At 43.1% G+C, this 12,184-nt stretch overlaps 1 protein-coding gene across 1 annotated transcript in view; it reads right to left on the bottom strand.

Annotated features, from left to right (window-relative positions):
• Window positions 1–12,184, bottom strand: part of MROH2A (maestro heat like repeat family member 2A) — a 57,526-nt gene that overhangs the window by 41,706 nt on the left and 3,636 nt on the right. Inside the window, exons 2-5 of the mRNA XM_037741750.1 lie at window positions 11,644–11,751; window positions 11,244–11,425; window positions 2,376–2,507; window positions 1,955–2,117 (exon numbers count right to left, since the gene is read on the bottom strand). Of these exons, the coding sequence (XP_037597678.1) occupies window positions 1,955–2,117; window positions 2,376–2,507; window positions 11,244–11,425; window positions 11,644–11,737 (571 nt within the window). The 5' untranslated portion in view covers window positions 11,738–11,751. The remainder of the gene's footprint in view (window positions 1–1,954; window positions 2,118–2,375; window positions 2,508–11,243; window positions 11,426–11,643; window positions 11,752–12,184) is intronic.

Here is a 12,184-nt window from a genome sequence, read left to right as displayed (position 1 = left end):
GGGAGGCAGGTCCCTCCGCTCCACCCTGAGCACGCTCCCGTCTTCAGACTTCGTGATAATAAGATTGTATATATGTATAATAAGGAAATAATAATAAAACCCACATGACTCCCCTGGCTGGGCCCCCTCCCTCTGGTGCCATCCATGTGTCCCTCTCTCCTGGGCCTCTGGCATGAGTACCCAACAGGCCTGGGCCTTCCCTTCCCCACCTCGGGCCCCCCAGCTGCTGTCCCTTGTCATCTTTCCAGGCTGACACTCCCTGCCTTCCATTCCTCCCCTCCCACTCCAGCCAGGCCTTCATCCCAGCAAGCCGTGAAGCTCCCACCTCCCGCCTTCTCCAGCCTCATCTGACTGGAGCCCTCAGCAGGATGGGTTTTACCGGGCCTCCACCCTTCGAGATTATTCTCCCTGTGCCAGGCCTCGCATTCCACGCTGTCTCTCATGACTCCTCCTGAGCCTTCCCAATGCCAGGGCTCCTCCAGGCTGGGTCCTTCTCTCTCTACTTTCACTCCTGGGTATCAATGGCTTTGAACATCCCCTAGCTCTGAGGTCACCAAGGACCAAGGCCAAGGTCAGGCCTGCCCTCTGAACTCTGCACCACAAATCAACTGCCCCCTCCACCTCTCCCCTGGGACCTCCCACAGGTCACGTGAGCTCCACACACAGCATGAAGTTCTTCACTTGACCTCCCAGCTCTCCATGCTTCTAGCTCGGGGAAGTAGGTCAGCCCGCTCCCAGTGGCTTGCCACCTCCACTCCTTCCCCCGCTTTGGCAGGTCCCGTTTCAGAGCCCTTCCCACCTGTCACCACTCACCACATGCTTCTCAGCCCAGCCACCATGGCAGGTACCCACCTCCATCCAGGCAACAGCCAAAAGGCCTTCCCAGAACCTACATTCGCCAGGCAACTCTGCAGCTTAACATCCTTCAGTAGCTTCCTAGTGCCCCAGGGACGTCCGCAAGTCCCCACCTCACCCTCCGCCTCGTCTCCCTCTCGCTCCTTAACTCCAGCCACATCCCCCTCTCAGCTCTTCAGAGAAACCAAGCTCTGCTCTGCCCCAGAGCCTTTGTGATGTTCACTCCATGTGGAATGTTCTCCCCATCCCATGCTTCACACGGACACCCTCCTCTCCACCTTCAGGTCTTAGCTGAAATATTGCTACGTCACTGAAGGCTGCAGAGATGTGGTCCCCTCCCCTTAGCCAGATCTCAAACGGCCACGTGGCTATTCTCCTCATACCCATCATCTCATGTTATCAACGTCTATTTTCTTGTTTGCCTGTTGGTCCTTTCTGAGCACAGGAGCCGTGTGTGTGTGTTATTCAGTGTAGTGGCCAGGTACCCGCCACAAAGCCTGCGTGGGGTAGGCGCTCAGTGCCTGTTTCCTGGATGAAAGGAAGGGAGGGAGGATGAAGAGAGAAGGAAGGAAGGAAGGAAGGAAGGAAGGAAGGAAGGAAGGAAGGAAGGAAGGAAGGAAGGAGAGACAGGGAGGAAAGGGAGGGAAGAAATGGAAAAAAGGGAGGGAGAGAAGAAAGGAAGGAGGGAGGGAGAGAAGAAAGGAAGGAGGGAGGAAGAGAGTGAAGGAGGAAGGAAGGAGGGAAGGAGAAAAAGAAAGGGAGAAGGAGGGTAAGGAGTAAGTAGTAAGGCAGGCAAAAAAGGAAAAGAAAGAGGAAGGAAGGAAATTAAAAGACAGAGACAGATGGCAAGACAGAACAATGAAGGTGGAGCGGAAACAGTAGAGAGAGGGGAAGAAGGATGAGAGGCAGAAACAGAGAGAAGCTTAACAGCTAAGAGAGACAAAGGGACTGCAGAGACGAAAGGAAGAAATTTTAGAGGGAAAAAGAGAGAAATGGAAGAGAAGGCGAAGAGGCTAACATAGGGACAGACAGGAGGGGCACAGAGAGGCAGAGACCAGGAGGGTGCCCTGCACCAGGCTGAGGGTCCTCAAGCCCCTACCATTGCCATTGGCCAGCTTGGCCAGGGTGATGATGACAAATTCGTCGGTGAGGTTGAGGGGCTTGAGGTGGTGTTGCAGCTCGTACATGACCAAGCTGAAGTGGTTTCGGGACAGAGCCACCAGGGTGTCACTGGCCACCTCTGCCTTGATGTAGCCCTCCATCTGCAGGGGGGAGGAAGGGGAGAGAAGGAGGAAAGGGAGGGAGGGACAGGAGTGGGACATATGACACCTCCCCCAACTGGGCCTCCAGGAAAAGCTTCCTGCCCCAGGCTCTCTCCATCCCTCCTGGCTCCCTTAGGCTCAATCTTACACCTGCTATGAGAGGTGACTACACAGGGCTGTGGGCATTCTGGGCCAGGCCCCAGTGGCCCAGCTCCTGGGCTGGCAGAGGGAAGGCACCGATGGAGCCTGGGGTCCTACCTCTGGGATCTCCCTCATCTCCTTGGAGGCGATGGCCACCAGCCTCCGCACGCACTGCTCCTCCAGCTCCCCCTCCTGCTGGATGATCTCCTGGAGGATGTTGTAAATGTTGACCTTGCGCTGGGTGGAAATCTGGGACACAAGTATGGTGGGTGGGATGGACCCAAGCACAAGTCCACCTCTCTCTCCCACTGTCCTCCTTCCCTACACCCCAACTGCCAGCCTCCAACCTCTTAGATCTCAACTCCTCTGTTTCCAAATCCTCCTGCTTCCCTTCTCCTGCCCTACTCATCCCACTGGCCCTGTCTTGTATATCTGTATTCCTGTCCCTGATTTCAGTCAACATCTGGTGAGGCAGGTGTTAAGCAATCAACACATAGGGTTCTCTATGCATGGGGCACTGGCCATCTTGAAAGCCCTAGAAGGCAGGCTCACCAGGGAGCATGTGGGCCAGGAAAATTGCCTCTTACTCTCTTCTAATTCCTGCATGATAGTGCTTATCACCACTGAAAATGACCTGGTTTAGAATGGGATTGGGCAGATGGATTGCATATCCCAGATCACACCTGGAGGGTCGTATTTGAGAATACTCATTTAATCAGCCACGGAAAGCCACTCTTAAGGAGTGAGGGTTGACTTTCTATGTGGTGCCATTGCCTGCGAAGCCCTCAGGGAAAAATGTCCTGCTACGTCTACTGGTAGGGAGGTTGCTCTCAACAGTCCAGAGATCTTAGCAAATTTGGGGACCTTAAGAAGAGGGAAATTCACCCAAATGTGTAAGTTCTACTGGTGAAAGCCAGTACAGGGAGTCTTGGTCTTGGTTTCCTATTTTTGGGACAGCAAATAATAGGGGTTTTCAGGGCTCCCAGAAATTAATGATGTGGCCTTGGTGGCTGCCCGGTACTGTGTGGCTCAAGACCAGCGTTTCTCAGTCTTTATTGTTATTATCATTATTGTCACTCCCAAGGGCATTTAGACCTTTTTTCCTAATCATACCCCAAGGACACTTTAGTGACACAGACAGGCACTTGTTCATGTGCTGTATACATATCTGTGCTTTACACATGAAAAAGTAAAATTTTCTTTGCCACCCAAGGACTAGTTTTACTTAATTAGAGGCAATATCACCCTGTTGAGAACGCAGGTTCTGGATTTTCACAGTAAACTCAAGGAGGCCAATATGCTTTAATTAACGCACTTACTGCACCCTATACAAATAGCCAGGCAAATTATGAGATGATCAGCCTTTTTTTGTGATCAAGAATAAACTTCGGAGAATATTTATAGTCACAAGAGAAAAACTGTCAAAGACTTGAGATAACAAGAGCAATCACTGAGTGGCCTCCCAGAGCAGCGCTTGGTTCTGCCTGGCAGACGCTGTGGAATTACTGGATTCTGTAGAGTGTATATCTGGGATTGCCAAAGCCACTTTACATCTCTGTAAGGAAAAAAGTTAGGTCCTAGAAAACTGATAACAATGCACGTGTTTCCTCCATAGCAATGAAAATCATTCCAGTTCATGGCAATGCAAATGGATTTTGTCTGGTAAAGCATATAAATCTCTATAGGTCAAATTCTCATTTGAACAGCTTTTAACATCTTACTGATTCCTTAACTAATTAAGGAGTAAACAAAATCTTTGATGCATGTTAATTTTTAAAATGTGCCTATTTGTTTATCGTCTGTTTATTGCCACTGATGACTCAGTAAGATCTGTGTGTTAATCATGATTTCTTACTTTCTGCAATTCCTGATGCTTTGACACCTGGGTCTTAGCTGACCCTAGAGAGACTACTCCTTCCAGAGCTAGCCAACTCCTAGAGATAGTAAGCAAGTTGTCCACGAGCATGTTTTTAAATACAAAACAACTGTTATGGACTGAATCATTGCCCTAAAAATTCCTGTGTTGAAGCCCTAATCCCCACTGGGATAGTATTTGGAGATTAGCCTTTTTGGAAGTAATTAGGGTTAAATGAAGTCACAGGGGTGGGAGGCTAATCTCATGGGATGGTGCCCTTATAAAAGGAAGAGAACACTCAGGAGAGCTTTCTCTGTGTCTGTGCATGCACAGAAGACTCATGTGAGGACACAGTGAGAGGGCAGTCATGCAAGAAAGCCAGCAAGGAAGCAAGGCTGCACAGAAACCAAATTTGCTGACACTTTATATTAGTCTGTTCTTGCACTGCTAATATAAACATGCCTGAGACTGGGTAATTTATAAAGAAAAAGAGATTTAATGGCCTCACAGTTCCACATGGTTGGAAGGCCTCACAATCATGGTAGACAACAAAGGGGAAACACAGTCACATTTTGCATGGCAGCAGGCAAGAGAGAACGAGAGCCAAGAGAAAGGGGAAACCCCTTATGAAACCATCAGACCTTGTGAGACTTATTCACTACCATGAGAACAGTATGAGGGAAACCACTCCATGATTCAATTACCTCCCATGACACGTGGGAATTATGGGAGCTATAATCAAAATGAGATTTCGGTGGGGACACAGCCAAACCATATCACACCTCAATCAGGGACTTCCAGCTTCCAGAATTGTGAGAAAATAAATTTCTGTTTTCTAAGCCACCCAGACTATGGTACTTCATTAGGGCACCCTGAGCAGTCAAGTGTTCCAACCAACCCAGACCCCCTCTCCCAATCACCTCCTTTATTGGGCTGTCACACTCTGGGCCACTATCCACCTGCCCTAATCCCTCAGGGCAGGTATCAGACAACTGGGATAGCTACTTTGCCCCAGAGTCCACAGAGAATATTCAAACTAGCCAATCCTGAGCCTTCTTACCCTACCTCGCCAGTCTCTTTCCACAGAAACCACAATAAAGCCTGATGCCTATAATTTCCCCTGCCTCCTTCTGCCTCCTCATGGACCCCAGTGCTTCCCTGTGTGATCCTGCATGGTGTGGTGGGCCCCTTCTCTTGGGAACTGTAAGTACCAAACTGCCTTTTCTCCTTTTTGTTTTTACTGAGACGGAGTCTTGCTCTGTCACTCAGGCTAGAGTACAGTGCCACAAAATGGCTCACTGCTGCCTTGACTCAAACAACAACGCTCCTACCTCAGCCTGCCAAGTAGCTGGGACTACAGACAGGTGCCACCATGCCCGATTTTTTTTTTAAGAAAAAAAATCTGTGGTCTTGCTATGTTGCCCAGGTTGGTTTTGAACTCCTGGCATGAGCCACCATGCCCAGCCAATAAATTGTCCTTTCAAGAGCGAGTGTCTCCTCAGCTGTTGATCTCAGCATATCTGAATAAAAATAAAGCCTACATTTTTTTTAAAAAAGCCTGTGTTAGTGTGTTCTTGCATTGCTATAAAGGAATACCTGAGGCTGGATAATTTATAAAAAAAAGTGGTTCATTTTGGTTCATGGTTCTGGGCTCCCTCCCTCTGGCACCATCCATGTGGCAGTTATTAAATGTAGGCTTTTAAATTTTTTTCTTTCTTCCTATTTTTGCTTTGTGATCTAAGATAAACTATCATCTCTTTAAAAATACTTATATGTATAATATATTTTTGGTAATCCTTGTGGCAACCACTATACAAAATCCTATAACAGACTCACTAAAAATAAAAATTAATTATTTAAAACATAACAGCATAAAGAAAGGAAGAGAGGAATTACAAAACAACCAGAAAGCAAGCAACATCATGGCAGTAGTAAGTCTTTATTTATCAGTAACAACACTGAATGTAAATGAATTCAGCTCTCCAATTATAAGCCATAGAGTGGCTGAACAGATTAAAAAAACAAAGATCCAACTATACACTGCCTACAAGAAACTGACTTCACTTATAAAGACACACACAGACGACTGAAAATGAAGTGATGGAAAAAGATATTCCATACAACTCAAAACCAAAAGAGAGCAGAAGTAACAATACTTACATCAGAAAAAATAGACTACAAATCAAAGACTGTAAAAGAGACAAAGGTCACTCTATAATGATAAAGGGGTCAATTCAGCAAGAGGATATAATAACTAGAAATATCTATGCACCCAACCCAGGAGCTCCAAAGTACATAAATCAAACATTAATAGATATAAAGGGAGAGATATACGGCAATACGATAACGGTAGGGGACTTAAACACCACATTCTCAGTAATGAACTGACAGACAGAAAATCAATGAAGAAACATCGCAATTAAAATACATACTAGATCAAACAGGCTTAAATGACATTTACAGAACTCGTCACCCAATGGCCGCAGAATGCACATTCTTCTCATCAGCACATGGAATATTCCACAAAATATACCATATCTTGGGCCAGAAAACAAGCCTCAACCAATTCAGAAACATATAGATCATATTATTTGTTCTGACCACAATAGAATAAAACTAGAAATCAACCACAAAAAACCTTTGGAAAATAAACAAACACATAGAAATTAAGCAATATATTGCTGGATGACCATTGGGTCAATGAAGAAATTAAGAAGGAAATTAAAAATTTTCTTGAAATGAATGGAAATGGAAATGCAACACACAAAAATCTATGTGATACAGCAAAAGCAGTACTAACAGGGAAGTTTATGGTAATAAAAGCCTATATCAAAAAAGTAGAAAGAATTCAAATAAGCAACCTAATAATGCACATCAAAGAACTAAAACAGCCAGAATACACCCAACCCAAAATTTGAAGAAGGACAGAGATCGGTGCAGAGATAAATAAAATCAAGAGTAATAAAACAATACGGTGGAACAAAAGTTGAGTTTTTGAAAAAACAAACAAAATTGATAAACATTTAGCTAGAATAAAAAATAAAAGAGTGAAGACCCAAATAAATAAAATCAGAAATGAAAGGAGACATAACTGAGATTGGCAGAAATACAGAGAACTGGCCAGGCACGGTGGCTCATGTCTATAATCCCAGCACTTTGGGAGGCTGAAACAAGAAGATCACTTTAGGTCAGTAGTTAGAGACCAGCCTGGCCAACATGGCAAAATCCCATCTTTACCAAAAATACAAAAATTAGCCAGGTATGGTGGTGCATGCTTGTAATGGCAGCTACTTGGGAGGCTGAGGCAGGAGAATTGCTTGCACCTAGGAGGCAGAAGTTGCAGTGAGCCAAGATCACACCACTTCACTCTAGACCAGGCAACAGAGTAAAACTGTGTCACAAAAAATAATAATAATAATAAAATAAATACAAAGAATTATTAGAATTATGAACAACCATATGCCAACAAATTTGAAAACCTATAGGAAACAGATAAATTCCTGGACACATGCAGCCTGCCAAAGTTGAACAATGGAGAAATAGAAAACTCCAATGAACCAATGTTGAATAATGAGATTGAGGCAGTAATAAAAAGTTTATCATCAAAGAAAAGCCCAGGACTGGATGGATTCACTGCTGAATTCTACCAAACATTAAATAAAAACAAATACCAATTCCACTCAAACTATTAAAAAAATATTGATAAGGAAGGAATACTTCCAAACTCATACTACAAGGCCAGCATTACCCTAATACAAAAACCAGATAGGAACACAACACAAAAGAGAAAACTACAGGCCAGTATCTGCGATGAACATAGATACAGAAATCCTCAACAAAATATTAGCAAACCAAATTCAAAAACACAATAAAAAGATCATTCACCATGATCAAGTGGGATTCACCCAAGGATGCAAGGATGGTTCAATACATGCAAATCAATAAATGTGATACATCACATTAACAGAGCCAAGAACAATAATCATATGATCATTTAAACATATGCTGAAAAGTATTTGATAAATTCAACATCCCTTTATGATTTAAAAAAAAAAAACTCAACAAACTGGTTATAGAAGGTATATACCTCACAATAAAAGCCATATATGACAAACCCACAGCTAACATTGTACCACATGGAAAAAATGTGAAAGCCTTTCCTTTAAAATCTGGAGCAAGACAAGAATGCACTTTTTACTACTGCTATTCAACATAATACTGGAAGTCCTGGCCAGAGCAAATAAGCAATTTCTCTCAGGCAAGAGAAATAAATAAAGGGCATACAAAATAGAAAGGAAGAAGTTAAATTATCTCTGTTCACAGATGATGCAGTCTCACACTAGAAAAATACAAAGACTCCATCCAAAAACTGCTAGAACTGATAAATAAATTTAGTTAAGTTGCACATTACAAAATTGACACACAAAAATTAATATATGCCAAACAGCAAACAACAGAATACTTCACACAATCTGAAAAAAAATCAAGAAAGCCATCTCATTTACAATAGCTACAAAAAAATACAATACACCTAGGAATATATTTAACCAAAGAAGTGAAAGATCTATGCAAGGGAAACTATAAAATACTGATGAAAAAATTGAAGAAGGCACAAAAATAGGAAAGCTATTTCATTTCATGCTCATTGATAGAAAAATTAATATTATGAAAATGACAATACTACCAGAAGCAATTTACAGATTCACTGAAATCTGTGTCAAAATACTAATGACATCCTTTACAGACAATTTTTACATGAAACCATAAAAGACCCTAAATAGACAAGCCATTCCTGAGCAAAAAGAATAAAGCTGGAGGCATCACACTACCTGACTTCAAAATATACTATAAAGTCATAGTAACCAAAATAGCATGGTACTTACTGGCATAAAAACATACACATAGACCAATGGAACAGAATAGAGAACCCAGATGTCAATCTATGTACTTACAGTTAACTCATTTTTGACAAAGGTGCTAGGAACATACAATGGTGAAAGGACAGTTTCTTCAATAAATGGTGCTAGGAAAGCTAGATAACCATATGCAGAAGAATGAAACTAAACCCCTATCTCTCACCATATGCAAAAATCAAATCAAAATGGACTAGAGACTTAAATCCAAGAACTAAAACTACGAAATTACTAGAAAAAAAAATCACTGGGGAAATGCTCCAGGAAATTGGTTTGGGCAAAGTTTTTTTTGTGTAAGACCTCAAAAGCACAGGCAACAAAAGCAAAAATAGACAAATGGGATTATGTCAAGCAAAAAAACTTCTGCACAGCAAAGAAAACAATGCACAAAGTGAAGAGACAACCCACAGAATGGGAGAATATATCTGCAAACTCTCCATCCTACAAGAGATTAATAACCAGGATATACAAGGAGCTCAAACAAAAACAAAAAAAGAAAGAAAAAAAAATCCAATTTAAAAATGGGCAAAAGATCTGAACAGACATTTCTCAAAAGAAGACATACAAATGGCCAACAGAGATACAATAAAATGTTCAACCTCACTAATCATCAGAGAAATGCAAGTCCAAATCACAACGAGATATCATCTCGCTCCAGTCAAAATGGCTTTTACCCAAAATATAGAAAATAACAGACGATAGCAAGGATGTGGAGAAAGGGGAACCCTCATAAACTGTTGGTAAGACTGTAAATTACTGTAGCCATTATGGAAAACTGTATGGAGGTTCCTCAAAAAAGTAAAACTAGAACTACCATATGATCTGCAATTCTACTGCTGGGTGTGTATCCAAAAGAAAGGAAATCAATATATCAAAGAGATATCTGCATTTCCATGTTTATTGCAATACTATTCACAATAGCCAAGATATGGAATCAACTCAAGTGCCCATCAATGGATGAAGGAATAAAGAAAGTGTGGTATATGTGCACAATGGAATATTATTCAACTGTAAAAAGAATGAAACCTTGTCATTTACAGCAACATGAATGAAACTGGAGGACACTATGTCAAGTGAAGTAAGTCAGGCACAGACAGATAAATACCACATGTTCTCACTTGTACATGGGAGCTACAAAAAAGGTGAGCTCATAGAAGTCAAGAGTAGAATTTTGGTATTAGGGTCTGGGAAAGGTAGGAGCAGAAGGGGATTGGGAGATGTTGGTTAACAGATACAAAATTACAGCTGGAGAGAAGGAATAAATTATCTTCTATAGCACTGTAGGTATAAATACATTTAACAATGATTGATTGTATATTTTCAATAAACAGTTTTGAATGCTTGCAACACAAAGAAATGATAAATTGTTTTCAGCAATGGAAACGCGAATTACCCTGATTTGGTCATTATACATTGTATATATGTTCTGAAATATTACTTTGTATCCTATATATACCTACAATTGTTATGTGTCAACTAAAAATAAAAGGGGGAAAATGCACATGTAAATCCAAATCCAACAAAAATAATGAAGCTTTTTATAAATAAGCTCCTCCTCATAGCACCCCGTTGCTACCCACCCCAAGGCTAACAGGTAGTCTAAAATATAGGAGTTCTCAACGTGTGCTCTCCAGATCAGCCTCAGCATCACTTGGGAACTTGTTAGAAATTCTGATTCTCAGGCTCCACCCCAGACTTACTGAATCAGAAACTCTGGAGGCGGGCCCCAGCAAGGTTTGGACCAGCTCTGGTCTAAAACTCTGTCTAGTCCAAAACCTTGTCTGGTACAAGGTGATACAAACCTTGTCTGTACAAGCCCATCACGGTCTCTGGTTGCACACTGTATCACTCCCTCCAACATCCTCTAGCCCAGTCCCCTAACCCAGCTAAACATCTCCCCACTAGCCAAACATCCCTGCACCCTGTGTCTGGTGTGTCTTTACTTTCCATGCCCACTTGTTCAACATCTTTGCAACTCAACTCATATGCTCCAGGACAATGGCTCCCAAACCCACTATGTCCGAATACAAGGGAACTTTTAAAAATTGTGAACATCCCAGGTCCCAATTGGTACTCAAGGAGTAAGCACCTCATAGTCTTGATCATCTCTGTATCCCAGTACCACGCACCACATCTGTGATAGTAACTATGCGCTGGGTGGTGGACACACAGCATACACAGCTAGAGGTGGCTGAGCCCTGTGGGTGAGGACCCTACCTCCGGCACCTGTAGGCAGCGGATGAGAGTGTTCATCACCACAGAGGGCTCAGCAGTGGCCTTCTCCGTGATTATCACTGAGGCCAAAGTCTTCCGCATGTCAAGGCCTGCCCCTGTCGTGTCCGTCTTTGCTGAGTCGCTGTCAATGATGTCCAGGAGGTTCACGACTTGTTGAAAGGTTCCTATGAAAACAAAGACCACCCAGGTGCAGTGTGGAAATGACCATGACAGGAGGTGCCCTGGTACCCCTGGCCTTGCCTCCACCTGCACAGCTCCAGCTTCATGTGTGGTGTGATGTCCATTGTGTGGATGGAAAAAGGGAGACCGAGGCTGGGGCTGCAGTCAAAAAGTTAGTGGCTGAGATGGGGCAGGAAAGCAGAGATGTGGCTGACATTCTTACCATTGTCATCTGATTCAAGAGGCCCCAGGTCCTCTGCTTCCTCTGATACCTCCTCACTCGAGTCTACTGCTGCTTCTGTAATGGCTTCTGTCATCTCTTCCTGAAGGTCTTTTGAGATCAACAGAATTTGTAAAATATGGGGTATGGCAACACGCCCTATGATGACCCCAATGATCTATACCCTTCCATACAGCCATCCCCTTGAGGTTGTATGGGTGGAACCTGTGACTTCCTTCTAACCAATAGAGTATGGCAAAGGTGATGGGTGACCCTCTCTTGAGTGGATTTCATCATATGGCAAAAATGGTGGGATGTCACTCCCATGATCACATTACATCATGTGAGATTCCCTTAGCAGACTGAAAAAAAACATTCTACTGGCCTTGAAAAGTAAACAGCCAGCTGGATGTGGTGGCTCATGCTTGTAATCCCAACACTTTGGAAGGCCTAGGAGGGCAGATCATCTTAGGTCAGGAGTTCGAGATCAGCCTGGCCAACAATGATGAAACCCCATCTCTACTAAAAATACCAAAAATTAGCT

This window comes from Cebus imitator, unplaced genomic scaffold (genome assembly GCF_001604975.1).
Source record: "Cebus imitator isolate Cc_AM_T3 unplaced genomic scaffold, Cebus_imitator-1.0 Scaffold106, whole genome shotgun sequence".
Taxonomy (NCBI): Eukaryota; Metazoa; Chordata; class Mammalia; order Primates; family Cebidae; genus Cebus; species Cebus imitator.
The sequence above is the reverse complement of the archived record's forward strand: the minus strand, read 5'-3'. Positions and strand labels throughout refer to the sequence as shown.